The following is an 18,472-nucleotide window of genomic DNA, read 5'->3' as shown; positions in this document are numbered from 1 at the left end:
AAACTGACAAATTCTTCCTCAATAAAACGAGATCAATCCAGATTGAGAATGTTTAAAACCAGGGCAGATATATGTACACGATTAAATCGGTGTCATATATCATTAACTCACAGACACTTGATATGCACTAATCTAAAGCGATCTAATGAAGATCAGGGATGGTGGAAGTTTAATGCGAACTATAGCGAAAGTGTTATCAATGCTTGAACTTTGATATAGTAGTTCAAGTTAAAATTGACAAATTCTTCCTCAATAAAACGAGATCAATTCAGACTGAGAATGATTAAATCCAGGACAAACATATAAGATCAGGGAGGATGGATGTTCAATGCGAACTAAAGCGAACATTAGCGAAAGTGTCATAGGTGCTTGAACTTTTATATAGTAGTTCAAGTACAAATTCTTCCTCAATAAAAGAATTATTTAGATGATGTCTGAATGTAGCTATGAGAGCTTAAATTACTGAAGACCTCTGTGTTGTTATCCAAAATACAACAAATAAAAGTTTAAGTAAAAGATTTTGAAAATCTCTTGGACCATCAGTGATCTTAAGATCTTACAACTGATCGTGATTGCGCATTCGTTGGTTATGAAAAGTTTTAATACACACTAAATCCAGATGGTCCAGATATTACTATTCCTGAAATTAAAAAATCAAATAAGGACCATCAGTAATTATGAGATTTTAGAACAGTATTTTTTCATTTTTTTCTGAGAGGATTCTTTTACACAAGATCACAACGACAACCCCTATAGTTCCTAGCTTTTTACATAAAATAGATGGAAGCTGCTAGAATACATTCAGCATGTCTCTCTTTAAAAAGTAACAAATTTTTCAATCTCTCTATTAAACTTTGCGAAATTGAATCAAAGTCGGTGTCGGTAGAAAAGTCTCGAATACTCGAATGATCTTGTTGACTTTCTATTAGGGTTCTATAAATCGACTTTCGAATAATCGAACAATCGACTTTTTGTCGAAAAAAGTCGAAAAGTCGAAGTCGACTATTTTGTTCCAAAAAAGTCGATAACTCGACTATCGTCTATGAAAAAAGTCGAAAAGTCGACTTTGTAAATAAAAGTCGAAAAAAGTCGAAAAGTCAAAAAATCGGAAAGTCGAAAAAAGTTGAAAAGTCGAAAAAAGTCGATAAGTCGAAAAAAGTCGAAAAGTCGAAAAAAGTCGAAAAGAGTCGAAAATTTTAAAAAAGTGGAAAAGAAGTCAAAAACTCTAAAATAGTCGGAAAAACTCGAAAAAAGTAAAAAAGTAGTCGAAAATAGTCGAAAAAGTCGAAATAAATCGAAAATAGTCGAAAAAGTCGAAAAAAATCAAAAAGTCGAAAAGTCGGAAAAAGTCGAAAAGTCGGAAAAAGTCGAAAAAAGTCGAAAAGTCGAAAAAGGTCGAGAAAAGTCGAAAAAAGTCGGAAAAAGTCGGAAAAAGTCGATAAAAGTCGAAAAGTCGAAAATTTTAAAAAAGTGGAAAAGAGGCCAAAAACTCTAAAATAGTCGGAAAAACTCGAAAAAAAGTAAAAAAATAGTCGAAAAAGTCGAAATAAATAGAAAATAGTCAAAAAGTCGTAAAAAATCAAAAAGTCGAAAAGTCGGAAAAAGTCGAAAAAAGTCGAAAAGTCGGAAAAAGTCGACCATTTATAAAATACTAAAAGTCGAAAAGTCTAAAAGTCGACTTTTAAATAAATGAAAAAGGTCGAAAAGTCGAAAAATCGACATTTCATAAGATGGAAAAAGTCGAAAGGTCGAAAAGTCGACTTTTAACTAAATGCAAAAAGTCGAAAAGTCGACTTTTCGTTTCAACTATAGAACCCTACTTTCTATCAACTAAGATGAAGTTATAACACAGAACCAGAGTAATGCCAAGAGTAAAGCGTAAGGTTACTAAGAAATAACTGTTTGAAATTACAAATTTAAAGTGTGTAGGGTATAATTGACTTTAAGTTTAATAAATTATTTTCTTTGTACACTCACAAAGTAAATTTTCGTACAACTGTCATCATCATCTTGTTGCTGGCGAATGTGTGTAATTTGATCTTTTCATTCATATGCCCGAGATAAAATTGAAGACATATTTTGCACTTAATTGAATTTGTAATATTTTGTGGGGAATTCTCTTAATAAAAAAATGTTCACATTTCAAACTTCATTGAATAGTTGCTATATTTAATACTTGTGATTTCTAATTCGCAATAACTATAAAATAATTACATTAACATTTAATTGCAGTAATAATAATGACTTTTCAATTCAATTAAAAACTAATTCAAACCTTAACGATTTGTTAGGAATACAAGTAAGGAGTTGCATTTCTTTTTACTTCGTATATATAAAAAACTATGTCAAAATATTGTTAATATCGAAACATTTTGAACACTAAAACTCGTCTATGTTCTAAACAATGTCCGTATTGTGCAAGGGAAAGCTCAGATCTTTCTATAACAATAAGAAATGTATCAACTTTTTGCTGCAATTTGGATCTTAGCCATTTTATTGATATTCACTTTTCTATCAACCTATAACTTACCTTCTTTTACCATGTATTTCCAATTCATCATCGCTCTCCTCCTCTTCGGGTTTCTCACATTGAATAGTTGTGACATTTTTTTCCGGTACACTAAATGTAACCGAACCGGAAATATCATCAATAACCTGAAAATTATGAAACAAATACACAATTAGCTAAATAAGCCACCATTTTCTTTTTTACAAAATTATATATCTTTTCATCTTTCTCTCTCTCTCTTTCATACTTTATGATATTCGTATAAATACAATTGCACTATATCTTCAAAATGAACACGCGTAGTATTGAACATTTAAGAAATTACAGAATTACAAATTTCAAACTTTAATTTTAAAACAAAACAGAACACAACTAGATGTTATCACTTTAAAGATCTAAATATAACTGAACCCTTGGGCAGGGCATAAACATACATATTTCTGTCCTTTCTAAACCTTTAGAGAAATTTAAAGAAGAGAGGCAAGCAGGTAGCGGTTTTTCTCTTTTTCACCAGACAACATCTTGTGCTAAAGTAATACATGAAGTTTTAAAAAATGTTGCTAGATTTTTCCAGTATATTCTTAGTAAAATAACTAATTTACCTGTTAATAGCATTAAATTAGCATTTTGTCGTGATAAATTTCAAATAATTATACGAAACAAAAATTGCTCATATGATAAAATTACCTGATTTTGCAAAAAATTTTCATTTATGAAATGTATTTCCCCTGTGGAAAGCGGAAAATTCCCTCTTTTTTAATGAAATTTATTGCGTCTTATTATTTTCTATAAATTTTATTGAACAATTACATCTCTTTACATTTTTCTCTAAATTATGTTAAACTTATGCTCAATCTCAAATAATATTTTATAAAGTTTTTAAGGGATAGAATGAAATAGCATTATATCTTAATATCTTTTACTCCTGCCTTAAGAGAATAAGTGTTTAAATCCTCTAGCTCATACTCAAAGTAGTAACATTTAGACCTTTAAAGGGTAGTTTTTGAATAAAAATTTTATATACTACTGCAGCTAAAACGAGACAGAATATCCCTTTGTATAAACACATACATACAAGAATATTTTGAAACATTTATGACATATGTCTTAGTTAAGATTTAACTTTATTAAATGTCATCGAAAATGTTTTGGCATATTTAAGATTTCTCTAAAAAAAAGTATGTCTAACGTTAAGTTAGCCGAATTTTAAACCCACCAATAAGGTTAATTTTCTTCTCTTGCGTTTATATCTCTATTTCTTTTTGATCTATATGATCAAGCAATGAATTGAATTGACCACAACTTAATAGCTTTAGTTTCCTCTCTTAAGGCGAGAGCTGATGATCTCTCTCATAGACATTACCGCATTACAGTTTCGTAGTGCGTTTTTTAAATCCAGACTTAACTTGCTTCCTTATAAAAATGTTGAAAAAAACTCTAAGATTTTAAGCGTTATCATTAGGCAAACGTTATTCACTAGCTCTTTGATAAGGGAGGCTACTGACTCTTTCCAAATATTACAAGTTACTACGTATGACTTTGTTGGACAGAGATATAAATCTCTCTACTTATGGAGATATTGAATGAAATTACGATGCCAAACCTTGATCTTGAAAAACTAGATAATTTCAGCTATATGATCTGGTAGCATCTGACCTATGTTTCTGACTCTAGAAGGTGGTCCAAAGCTTCTCAACCCCTTGTACCACCAGTAATCATGAGATCTATGAATGGCCCATGATTACGAATTCAATAGAAAGGAAATATACATATGAAGTTCGTTGGTTATGAGAATCAACAAGGCACATCGCTGCTGGGCGATATGTATAGGCATGAAATGGGGATTTAGTCCTTAGGCTTTATAAAACTGTAATTAGACCAATTCTTGCTTATGCTTCAATAATCTAGTGGACTGCTTTGGACAAAAAGTGCAATATCAAACAACTACAGGGAGTTTAGCGTTCATGCTGCTTGGGTATAAGTGGTGCCATGTGTACTACTTCAACCAAGGCTCTGGAAACGTTGCTAGATATTCCACCCATTGAAACTTATTTTAGATATGAGGCGGCGCCTAGACCCGAACGGCTCTTTACTTTAGGCGTACTGAGCAAAAGCGGTTATAGGACACGTCATAAATGTACTGGATACATTGGAAGGTTATACACAATCATCGGACGTTCCTGATCGCATACCAGACATAGACTATGTCGGAAACTTTGAAACGCTGATCCCAGATAGAATGATAGAATAGAGCAAATACGAGTAGGAATCCGTTGTTACACGGATGGCTCTAAATTGGGGGACAAAGTGGGTCTGGGGTTCTATATTGATGACCCAGAAACATGATTTGGTAAACCACCGATTACCTCTTAAATACTACGATTGGAAATTATCTGATTTCAAAACATTCGAGAGATCGCTTTACTATATCTTCATTGATGTCTATTAAATCAAAATAATATTCAGACTCAATAAGGATTGTATTATTTGTCGATAACAGTGATTAAAGGGCTGTAAATTCTCTCTGATTTAATCGAATATCTTTTAGAGAAGTTTCAAATTTACACCGATAGTTAAGCTGCTATTAGGTATGTCTCCTAACAATGTGTCTACAACATCTATACTAGACCATGAATGCAGGGGCATCTCACAATTGAATGTCGTGTCATTCGACAATAATACTATGAATGACTGAAGAGATACGAGGAGAATTTAGGTAATAAAGTTGTAGATAAATTAGGGTGTTGAAGAGATTCTTATATTGATCTCTATGGAGTCCCCACTCCTAAACGTAATACTTTGTACCATTGCAATATATTGGTTAAAGAATACGGGAACACTTTAGGAAACAGAATTTTGATATTGATCTCTGAGGAGTTTCAGATAAATTAGCGAGGGAATTTGAAAGATTATGATATTGATTTCAGTGGTATCAATCTCAATAACATACAGTTAGTTTTCGAACAAACTTTGCGAATTTGGCGAAAATGCGGATTGTTATGGATGAAAAACTAATTTTCTGAAAGAGGCTAGGGGCAAATATGGACAAAGCCCGATACAATTTTGTGAATATATTTATATTTATATAATTTCATAGCGATATTTGTGTTTATAAGTTCTTTTTGGACATTCAAGTAATTTTCTGAAGGGGACTTTGTATGACTTTGCTAGGCCCGATCTTTATAAAATTTGGCAAGATATAAAACATAGTTGTGCCGCTTTTTGTCGATATACAGGTATATTTAACATAATTATGAGCTCAGAAACCCATTTCCTATGGTTCTGTTGTATGGGGGCTAGGAGAAATAATAGACCGATTTTGACAATTTTCAATAGGTTTCATCCTTGGGCCAAATTTCATCCAATTATCTTGAAAGTTGCGAACTGTACCTTGCACACAAGATTTACATGGACAGCCAGCCATACGGACAAACATAGCTTAATCGAGTCAGGAAATGATTTTAAACCGATTGGTATACTTTAAGGGATATTTTTGCATTTTACAAACATCAGCACAAATCCAATATACCCTCCCCACTAAAGTGGTGTAGGGTATAAAACCACTGTAATAGGGCAATGGGTCAAGTGAGTCTACTAGTACGAATTCAAACCCCATATAGATTAGATTGGTAGCGATATCCCTTATAATTTCACAATGATTAAAAGGAGTATATACATCTTCTCCCTAAAAATCCTGTTCTGAAAAATTCTTTTTGTTTCATTTCTTTTATCACTTATTTTTACAATAAAGATCCAACAAAACCTAAAGCCGAGAATTTAATCCGACAACACCCTCATTGCTACACAAAAATGTTTTAAATTTTTTTGCAATAGAAATTATACATGGTATTAAATCTGATCATACATTTTCTTAAAAAAAATCCGATTATTTTTTAATAATACTAAACATTTCCCAAGCATTTAAGTACCTGCCTTGTCCAAAATATTATTCACACTTTCCGAACTAGAATTATTATTGCTCACACTCTTAACACTTTCATTATTTGTAAAATTTCTTTGATTTGCATTCGTATCATAAGAATAATTCGTATAATTTTTATCACCGACACACCCATGATGATTATTATGTTTAAAAATATTTACTAAAGATGCCATTTTATAATAAAAGAACAAAGGATTTTGGAATATATATGCAAAATAAATCACGTGAAAGAAATTTCTTTTTATAATATTTTTTTTTTTTCGGCTGTCTTAAATACACGTTTGCAAGTCTGATGATGAACTAAAATTAAGTTTTTAAAAAGTTTAACATCAAGCTGTATATATAAAACAATGTTGTATTAATTATTTAATCATGGCACAGTGGGTTTCAATAAGTTGGTATTTGTATTTTGCATTTTTTATTATTATTTTTTTGTTATTTTAATTGGTCTTTATCTGATCAACCCTCTGGGGTTTTGAATGCTGGTTGATTTTGCTTTTTGTGTTTTGTTTTCTATTTTATTTAATTGTTACTTTTGTTATGATTACATTATAATTATTTTGTTTTGTTTTTTTATTTTTTGCTGATCAATTTTACATTTTTGTTTTTATAATTTTATTTTAATATTTTGTTTTTTTTTCTTTTGTTGCCCAATAAATAATTTGCATAGTTTATTTGACTCTACTTTTAATAGTGGAAGCTATACCTGATTTGTTATTGGGTTTGTAACATAATGATGTGGTATGAAGGGGAAGTCCCTATTCTTAGAAATTAACTTATATTCGCTTAGAAGTCGAGCTTTCTAATCTCTTAAAACTGATAACTTTGCTGATCAAGACAAGTAGTCATCTTAGCGTAGCAGTGATCGCAATCGTGGAACTCTGTTCAGAAACCATTTAGCGATCTAGGTCATATTGATCTTTATCTCTGATCGTGAACATCACTGATCATTCATTTTGTAGCAAGATTTTTCAAATTATCGATCAAATGGGGACTTTGATCGTTACGATCGTTACGATCGTTACTCCCACCCACTGTTCACTTTTCATACAAAAATATTTTACTGTGAAAATTTATTGATCTCATTGTTTAATTACACAGATGTGTTCGTTCGTTTGTTTGTTCGATTGTCTGTGGTGTGAGAATAATCACCATTTGCCAGTTGGGGCATGACTTTAAATTGAGCAGAAGAGTGACTGATCGTGTCAAATATTATGTGTTTTCACTATTGTCGTTGTTATTTTTGTTTCATAAATTATTACAAGCCATTAATTTTATTTCATTCTCCCCCCCATTTTTTCTACACACAAATTATAATTGAATTAATTAAATAGGTTCATGATTTTATAAGAGTTTTGCTAGGTGACGATGATGATGACGATCATCATCACGATCGCTCTAAACTAGAGAGTCTAATACAAAGCATGCAATGATTAAGTGAATGATAGATAAATGATCGAGTGCGATCAGTTAACTATTTTACAAATATTTACTTTATTAAACTGGGAAATCAGATTTAAGTGTTTTATTATTTAGGCTAGACTGTGATTGTACTATTTGTTTTTCGAAAAAACAGTTTAAAGGTTTTTGATAAGATGCGATTTTATTGTATATATTTTTTCCGTTTTATGAGTCGTGTATTGCATCAATAAAAATTTGTTTATTTAATTTTTGATTTTTGTGACGATTTCAATTGTTATTAGAACTATAAAATAGTGATTGGATGGTAAATATTTGTCGGGAATAATAAACGTTGAGAGTCCAAGGAGTATATTAGAGGTGTTCACAATACAATTATGTTTAGACTCGCCAAATTATCAAGCAAGACCAAGTGAAACGAAGTTTTTCTTCAAAATAGCGTCGATTATAATAAAGTTATGATAGTTCCACTGACACAAGTCTCAACTACTTCAAGCCATCATCAACCTTGAGGCGCTTCAACTTTATCGACTACTCTTATTGTCTAAGAAAAACATTTTCAATTATCATAAACATTGACATTGTTCCGCACAGAGGGAATAAGAAATATTTACGCCTGGTACCAAACTGACACCAAATTGTTTATAATTTTTCAATACCATTCGTTGTCAAAGTATATACATACGTACGACAACACTATGTAATGTTGACAACATTGCAAAAATTCGTTGTCGAAATCTAAATTTTATACACATCCGTTGTCTAAAATTTAGAAAAATTATAAATTCTTTGGTGTCAATTCGATACCAGGCGTATATAGTTCCTTTTCCCTCTTCCCTCTTCAATTTCTTGTTCAAGTTCATTTATCAAATATTATCTGATAGGTTTCGAGTACTTTATAACGAACATTATAAATAGTATTTGGAGATAAGTTCCACTTCTTGAAAAGTTTAATCTCATTCCAATCTTCTCTTGATAATGAAATATATCTAAATCAATGTAGCGTCACTAAAGGATTTGAAACAGAAAAGCATACCGCATTTACCCTTTTTGGCTAAATTAAGATTATATCTGAATATCTATTTGTGAAACATGGAGGAACGTATTAAATAAATAACTTTAATTAAAAGTTCAGAGAATTAACCGTTTCAGCAGAAAGGGAGTCTATAATCTTGAAATTATACTTCTGGTGTTATTATATATCAGTGACACACACTTTAGCTATATGTCAAACGTTATCCTAGAACTAATTCCGATAACAAATCTTATACATTTTCCCCGACTATAGGATTTCTCTCAGCCAAATATCTGCGACAAAGACTAATATCGGGTAGAAAAATAACTGCAGTGAACCATGATCCTAGTTTGAGATTAGGATACCATAAGTAAGATTAAAACAATTACTTATAATTTGGAGAAAACTTTAACAAATTTGTAACTTCGCCCTATATTAAGAATATGATCTTTCTTGGAAACCATTCCAAATTCATGGATGAACAAGAATTCTCCTACTTTCTATAAAAGGAATTATCGCCCAATATTCAGAAACTCAGTTACCTGGACGTACTAGTTTCTTAGAATTCTCCAATCAGTGTTCCTGAGGAATGTAATATCTGGAATAATAGCGATAACAAGATATTTGGATTAAATTCCGACGAATGTCTTACTATGACGTGAAACTGTTCCACAGTTTCACTCTCTTCTACGCATGTGCTATATTTGTCTGATGATGCCTGTTATGCCATTAGTCTCCTCAGAATACGTACCATCATACTAACATCGCATTGTTGTTATTCTAAAAAGGCTTCCCATCCTTCTCTTCGTACGATCTAAACCAAAATTCCATTATTTCAAATGTCTCTTGTTTTAATACTGCCGTCGTAGAGGCTAAAGATATTGCATTCATCCGTTTAACTTCAAACAAGCTCTCTTCCCTTTATAGCGAGCACATTAACTCTATCTTTTGCCGATTATCCTCGATTTGCTGGGGACCCATATGATACAACACTTTCAATTAGAAGAGTAATCGGCTATTGATTCTCATACAGTCAAATACGGACTTAGACTTAACCTTTTCAGATAAAATCACAGTAATTGTCATCTGGCTGTGGGAAAATATGTTAACATCCGTTAATAGCCTGGACTTTCGACTAGCTAATATTGTGGTTAGTTAGTCCGAAGTTTAACTCGGATTCCGGGTTTTCAATGTAGACTCTTAAACCCGTCAAGTCTTGCATTCTCTGTAACAACATATTTCCGTAAAAGTTTGCTTTAAAATTCCATTTGATCATGACTCTTTATCAAGGATCAATATCTCTTATCTCTTAAGACTTATGTTTGTGTATGTCCAGTATATATTGATGACGTGTCCTGCAGTCGACTTTGATCAAATCATCTAAATATATGATTGAACCTATCAGCTATGAGTACCGCCTCGTATTTGAAATACGTTCCAATGGGAGGAATGCCTCGTAAATGTTTCTAAAGGATTTACTCTGCACTTTCTATAATACCATTACACTGTTTGTCCGAAACAGCCCACCAGATTATAGTGACGTGATGATAAATATAGATGTATAATTCATTAAAAATAAATTTGTGAAAATTGATTCATAATAATTCCCGCTTATGATAATCCCTTGGCTAACTATACACCTTTAGTTATTCTTATTAAAACTATCAACAATAATGTTTATTGGGTTTAGTGTAACGGCATTTAACAGTTACTAACCATCATTAAAATGTGTATGAGGTTATTGCGATAAAAAACCAAAGCATATCTTAAGGCTTTAAAATTAAAGAATTAACCCTTTAAAGACCTCAGTTATAAATATGAGTACATTTTATAATTTCGAGTCAAAGTTTAATGTGATAAAGCCCTTAGTATTACTAATAGCAAAAACAAAAACAATTAAAAAGTGTAATAAATATGTATTGTAATAATTACAGCTTGCTAGTTACAACTAAGTAAATGTTTATATTCAATATGTATGTATTTTACACATTTGAACTAATTTACTTTCACCATAAAATTACGTGTTTTTTATAATCTATGGAATAATGATCATATTTGCAATACAAATTAAATGATGACTAGTTATTGTTTACTTCAACTATTCAATGCATTTAATATAAATAATTTATTATAATTTACATCATTAAGATCGTTAATATTAATCTATATACATTTGTTTAAATTTTAACTATATTTTGCATATATTTTATATAATTTGCTTATTTATTTTCTTTATTAAAATAATATCACATTTGTATCAATAATCGCAGCTTAAAAAACAAATACAAATTCAAACACACATACATATGTATGTGCTGAATCACATGACAAATGTGTATTTTAAAATTTGTTGACAAAAAAACGTGCTTCAAAAAAATAAATTATTTACAACCGATAAAAAACAACAACAGCTTGTGATTCTATCTTATTTAATGATGCTACCTGCTGCTTCTACTTTTTTAATAGCTTCGTTTTTAGGAATAAACAATATCTGAAAATTTATTAATTTAAACCAGTTTAAACTGATCACGAGATTTGAACCTAAAAATCCCTACGAATTATGTCACGTGAGCTTTACAAAATACTAAAGTACCCTGGGTGCTTCGCTACTAGAGTTTGAGGTTCGGGAATTCCCATCCGGGATATCCCAGGAATTCTCGGGAAAAAATGTTTGGGTTTTCCGGGAATTTTTTTTAATACTAGACTATACTATAGACTAGACTATAGACTAGACTATAGGCTAGACTATAGACTAGACTATAGACTAGACTATAGACTAGACTATAGACTAGACTATAGACTAGACTATAGACTAGACTATAGACTAGACTATAGACTAGACTATAGACTAGACTATAGACTAGACTATAGACTAGACTATAGACTAGACTATAGACTAGACTATAGACTAGACTATAGACTAGACTATAGACTAGACTATAGACTAGACTATAGACTAGACTATAGACTAGACTATAGACTAGACTATAGACTAGACTATAGACTAGACTATAGACTAGACTATAGACTAGACTATAGACTAGACTATAGACTAGACTATAGACTAGACTATAGACTAGACTATAGACTAGACTATAGACTAGACTATATAGACAGACATAGACTAGACTATAGACTAGACTATAGACTAGACTATAGACTAGACTATAGACTAGACTATAGACTAGACTATAGACTAGACTATAGACAGACTATAGACTAGACTATAGACTAGACTATAGACTAGACTATAGACTAGACTATAGACTAGACTATAGACTAGACTATAGACTAGACTATCGACGAGACTAAGACTATAGACTAGACTATAGACTAGACTATAGACTAGACTATAGACTAGACTATAGACTAGACTATAGACTAGACTATAGACTAGACTATAGACTAGACTATAGACTAGACTATAACTAGACTAAGACAGACTATAGACTAGACTATAGACTAGACTATAGACTAACTATAGACTAGACTAGAGACTAGACTATAGACTAGACTATAGACTAGACTATAGACTAGACTATAGACTAGTACTATAGACTAGACTATAGACTAGACTATAGACTAGACTATGACTAGACTGTAGACTAGACTAGATAGACTAGACTATAGACTAGACTATAGACTAGACTATAGACTAGACTATAGACTAGACTATAGACTAGACTATAGACTAGACTATAGACTAGACTATAGACTAGACTATAGACTAGACTATAGACTAGACTATAGACTAGACTATAGACTAGACTATAGACTAGACTATAGACTAGACTAGACTATAGACTAGACTATAGACTAGACTATAGACTAGACTATAGACTAGACTATAGACTAGACTATAGACTAGACTATAGACTAGACTATAGACTAACTATAGACTAGACTATAGACTAGACTATAGACTAGACTATATACTAGACTATAGACTAGACTATAGACTAGACTATAGACTACTAGACTAGACTATAGACTAGACTATAGACTAGACTATAGACTAGACTATAGACTAGACTATAGACTAGACTATAGACTAGACTATAGACTAGACTATAGACTAGACTATAGACTAGACTATAGACTAGACTATAGACTAGACTATAGACTAGACTATAGACTAGACTATAGACTAGACTATAGACTAGACTATAGACTAGACTATAGACTAGACTATAGACTAGACTATAGACTAGACTATAGACTAGACTATAGACTAGACTATAGACTAGACTATAGACTAGACTATAGACTAGACTATAGACTAGACTATAGACTAGACTATAGACTAGACTATAGACTAGACTATAGACTAGACTATAGACTAGACTATAGACTAGACTATAGACTAGACTATAGACTAGACTATAGACTAGACTATAGACTAGACTATAGACTAGACTATAGACTAGACTATAGACTAGACTATAGACTAGACTATAGACTAGACTATAGACTAGACTATAGACTAGACTATAGACTAGACTATAGACTAGACTATAGACTAGACTATAGACTAGACTATAGACTAGACTATAGACTAGACTATAGACTAGACTATAGACTAGACTATAGACTAGACTATAGACTAGACTATAGACTAGACTATAGACTAGACTATAGACTAGACTATAGACTAGACTATAGACTAGACTATAGACTAGACTATAGACTAGACTATAGACTAGACTATAGACTAGACTATAGACTAGACTATAGACTAGACTAGACTAGACTATAGACTAGACTATAGACTAGACTATAGACTAGACTATAGACTAGACTATAGACTAGACTATAGACTAGACTATAGACTAGACTATAGACTAGACTATAGACTAGACTATAGACTAGACTATAGACTAGACTATAGACTAGACTATAGACTAGACTATAGACTAGACTATAGACTAGACTATAGACTAGACTATAGACTAGACTATAGACTAGACTATAGACTAGACTATAGACTAGACTATAGACTAGACTATAGACTAGACTATAGACTAGACTATAGACTAGACTATAGACTAGACTATAGACTAGACTATAGACTAGACTATAGACTAGACTATAGACTAGACTATAGACTAGACTATAGACTAGACTATATACTGGACTATAGACTAAACTATAAAATAGACTTTATATTAGACTATAGACTAATTGGTCTATTGACTACTATAAAGACTATTTATCAAAAATGTATGTTAGAAAAGGTATTGCAAATGTCTCGGGACATTTACGATATCAAAAAGTACCGAAAAAGAACTAAAGTACCGAATTTTCCATGCCTGCAGAGTGTGAATAACTGCTACGCTTGCTCTCCATTTGTTTCATACACTTACTCTCCCCCTTACCTAAAACATATAATTTAAGTGGCGCTGGGTAACCAGTAAATCTAAATTAAATCATTATTCACAGCAATTATAAACCTCTGTTAAAATCTAAATACATTCTGTAGACATTAAGTCATCGTCATATAAAAACAAACATCTATACTTTTACTTCATTTAAATATTTTCTTTATTTTGATTTCGTATTAAATTTAACTTTTTTTAACGAATTTAATTCCCAACACAATTTTTAAAAAAAAAACGAAGAAAACAACAATCAAAATGTTATTATTTGGTCATTAGTTAAATATGACTTTATATTTTATAAATTTATATTATCGTAAAGATTTATGACAGTTATAAACTTTGAGATTTGAAATATTTACTTGTTATACTTTTTTTTATTACAACCATTAAAATTTGTCAACAAGTATTACAAGTGTTTTTTCTTTATGGCGGGGGTTTGAATGAAGTAAATAAATAATTTTATTTATTGAATTGTTAATTAACTATATAAATTAGCAGTAGTATTAGATTCAACCCTTAGCTCTCATATATGTATCTCAGTAGGTGATTAAGTCTAAACCCAGATAACTTAGCAAGGTTGAAAGTAGTGTAATCACCAAGGAATCTATTAGATGGTGGAATATCGATTCTTCTTTTTTTGCCTTAAAGCTTCTGCAATCCTCATGTCAAACTTGTATGTCAACCTAGCACCCAATGTCAACTTAAAACTTCTAGCAAACTAACGGAGAAAATTAGAAGATAATTTCTGTCATGCTGCCAAAAGAAGGGCCGATGTATCTAGATCGTATTATAATATGAATTATCAAAAATGTTCATCATTCCATTTTTGTATCATAAATGAAATTTTGTAATCATATATTCATGTATGATTTCAGTTTACGTGAAATCTATTTACTCAGAATTTTATCTTGATCATTTGAAATAGATTTATGATCGTGGGACTTTTATAAATGCTAACGTCATAATGTTGCTATTTAAGTTTGTATAACTCTTATTTTTGATGGATATTATCTTGGTGACCATTTTCTTTTAACACAGATTTTAGAGATCATAAATCTCTTGTGAGAGAAGAAATAGTGTTTTTTTAAGACGTCAAAGCAAAGCCAATCTGGAGCATACTAAAAGATATTTTAAAGTGTGTTTTTAGTACGCCTATAACTTAAATTAAGTTTTTGGGAAGTAGAGTCTATAACTATATAAAGTTGGACAGACGAAACTTTGTCATTGAAAGGCTTTGGGCGGCGTAATCCAAAACCTTGTTGTTACCGATATTACGCCCCACAGGATCACTGATTTTAATATTCTAAGGAACTTACTCAAAAAAAAAAAAAAATAATAAAAAATCCGTACTTGACGGAACGGTTTAACTAGAATCAAGTACAAAATACAAGTCCGAACATTAATCAAAGTTTGATTTAAGCCTGTTTGGGATCAAAGTGATCTTCGCACGTTTTAGTTTTAATAATTATTGTCTTGATTTAAGTCCAATACGTACTTGATACAAGATTAAACTAATCCTAAAGCGCAATTGTTTCAAGCCGTATTCGTACACGTTGTGGAACTAATTCTTTTAATTGTCCTGACCTGAAGATCTTCTCTTTATTGCCATTATCTTTTAATAATTTTTTAAAAATATGTAAATGAAATTTTAAAAAAAGACGGCCCAAAAATAAAGCTTTTTAATTGATATTATTTTGTGTTTCAAATGCAATTCACACATTATTAAAATGTTATTAAGAAGACACATAAATCGCAATTAAAGAATTAAATTTACAATGAGAATGAAATGTTGTTATAACTTTTACGAAATAAAATAATAACTTTACGACTACGAGGGTCGAAGTGTTGGAAAAACATTGGATGCAAATCACATCCAAACAACTTCTAATAAGGGAGGGGAATTGTGGCCTCCGGTAGGTTAGTGGTTAGTGTTCTAGTCTGGTAGACCGGAGGTAGTGCGTTCGATTCTCATCTGAGGTAACAAGCGCACAACAGGCCCAATAGAGGTCTAGGGGTATTTCTTTCACCTCCTTTCAAACTAACTAACTAAGGGTGGGCACTTGACACGTAACTACTTCTGATTCTGTGGAGTCGTGTTTTAGAATCCCGCTTTTATATAGATTCTCGTTCTTATACTGAAGAGGATTATCGACCAACTTCTACGAGAGAAATACCACTCTCTTTTTAGATAATCGGAACAGGTTTCTGTATTAACCTAATCAAAAGGTCGAATTCCGTGCAAGGTTTTTGCGAAATACAAAAAATATATGAGATCCCGATTTACCTCAATTCTGATTGGATAAAATGGGTCTTAGAAAGAGAGTGATGTACTCAAACCGAGTGATTTAATTTCTTAATATTTGGAGCTAATCCAGGGAAGTTAATTGACACATAACCTGTTCTGTAGTCGTATTTTAGGTTCTCGGTCTTATACTTTATATGAAGAGGATCTGTAACCAACTTCTAGGAGGGAATGAATATTATCTTTTTGGAATATTCGCAACAGGTTTCTGTATTAATCTAATCAATAGGTCGATTTCGGTGCATACTTCTCGCGACATAGAAAAAAAACTATATGAGATCCCAATTTACCTCTATTCTAATCGACTAAAATGGTTCTTAGGGAGGGTGTAATGTAGAGCGATTTAATTGTATAAAGTTTTGAGGTATTTCAGAGAAGGGAATTTATCTATAACTTGTTCTGTAGTCGTATTTTAAAATCTCTTTAGATCCCGATTTAACTCATTACTGATAGACTAACATGGGTCTTAGTGGTCGAAACATGCAAAGTGGTCATGTTGTTGTTGTAACTGTAAATACATATACGCGTTTTGTTTTCGCTCGAAGATGTGATTTCCTAATTTTCTAATACTTTGCGTTATTCCAACTTATAATGGAGTAATATGTCCTAATAAAGATCGTTTCCAAAATTTTCGTTTCAAAAGTACTTTGGAAGCCTGCAGAAGATTGACAAAAAGAAAAACAACTTACACTATCCGTTCGACTATTACTCTTCTCCTCTTCCGGTACTGGTTCTTGTTCCTGCATTTGATGTTTCAGCCTTAAAGCTTCCAAATCCTCTATGGCATTAATGCCCGAAGGCATAGATATCGAATTACGACGTAAACCACGCGGCAATGGCAAAGGTGGTGTTTCCATAGCCGTCGATTCATCTGAGGCAGTTTTAGGTGAATTATTACCCGAGTCTGCTGTACTATTAACAATACTCGAATCATTTTCTATTTGTAAAGTTAGATCAACATTACGTCTACTACTTAAAGAGACTTTGCGACTGGGGGGAACAGAATTATCATTGGATTTATTGTCATCAGCATAAGGTATATTTGAGTTAGTCTCATCTAAAGAATTCACCATGAGAGGTATACGTTGTTCAGATTCTTCTTGTATGGGATTCATTTTGATACATTTAAACACTAACACTGAATTTTTTTAATTTAACTCTAATTTTTTATAAAAAATTATTTCATATTTTCTTATATTTCTATTCTTTAGCTTTAAATTAATTTCACTTTCTTTGCATTTTAATTAAAACTAACAAGGTTTTCCGTTTCTTTTTTTCTTCGTTTAAAATTTCGTTCACTTTTTTTTCAAATTTGTTTAAACCGTAACGTTCAATGCTTGTTAGTCAACGCACGTTTAATACCGCTAAGCTGAAATGTTAAACTAAACGCTCATCAACGCCACCAACCAGTTAACCCACTAGCCCACCAACACGATCACAAACAGCCTATCAACAACAACAACAGCACTCAACACTCTCAACAATCGTTTCTACCGTTGCCTTTGAAAATAATTTTTGCAAAAACATCGTTTTTGTATTACGATCATCTTCATCATCATCAACCTCACTACGATCGGTTTGTTTGGTTTGCTGCCATTATTGTTGTTGTTTCACTATATGTTTACTTTAGTATTTATAACACTCTTTGGCTCTTTACCGCTTACTTACTACTGCTGATCGTTTTATTAATACATATTTATTTTACAAAAACGACAACTGTATTAAAATGGAATTTATTTATTTTTGTTTTTTTTTTTTCATATAAATAAAATAAACATTAAACAATAATTTAATTAAAAATTATTCAATGATAATTTCTTGTGCACACTTGTGTCTGTAAACATGAATGGAATACGAAATGGTTTATTTTATATTTGGATTCTAATTACCGAAAGAGGATAAGTGT

The 18,472-nt window shown here is 31.5% G+C and overlaps 1 protein-coding gene and 1 long non-coding RNA gene across 3 annotated transcripts in view; both read right to left on the bottom strand.

Annotated features, from left to right (window-relative positions):
- Window positions 1-2,526: 2,526 nt before the first annotated feature.
- LOC119614521 lies at window positions 2,527-17,681 on the bottom strand. Its single transcript, XM_037970644.1, has 2 exons — window positions 17,256-17,681; window positions 2,527-2,655 (listed from the first exon to the last, which is right to left on the bottom strand). Exons 1-2 carry the CDS (start codon window positions 17,679-17,681, stop codon window positions 2,527-2,529), a joined length of 555 nt encoding a protein of 184 aa, XP_037826572.1.
- Window positions 17,682-17,686: 5 nt separating this feature from the next.
- The window catches only part of LOC119614522, a 7,926-nt gene continuing 7,140 nt past the window's right edge, over window positions 17,687-18,472 (bottom strand). The window contains exon 3 of one of the 2 annotated variants that reach the window (XR_005232333.1): window positions 17,687-17,948. This is a non-coding gene — a long non-coding RNA (uncharacterized LOC119614522). The remainder of the gene's footprint in view (window positions 17,949-18,472) is intronic. The other variant, XR_005232334.1, reaches the window with a different exon arrangement.

The sequence above is a fragment of the Lucilia sericata genome, unplaced genomic scaffold (assembly GCF_015586225.1).
Source record: "Lucilia sericata isolate MDLA Ls3-8-SP2 unplaced genomic scaffold, ASM1558622v1 Contig003016F_arrow, whole genome shotgun sequence".
In the NCBI taxonomy this organism is placed as follows: domain Eukaryota; kingdom Metazoa; phylum Arthropoda; class Insecta; order Diptera; family Calliphoridae; genus Lucilia; species Lucilia sericata.
Note: the sequence above shows the minus strand (reverse complement) of the source record. Positions and strands in the feature narration are given on the sequence as shown.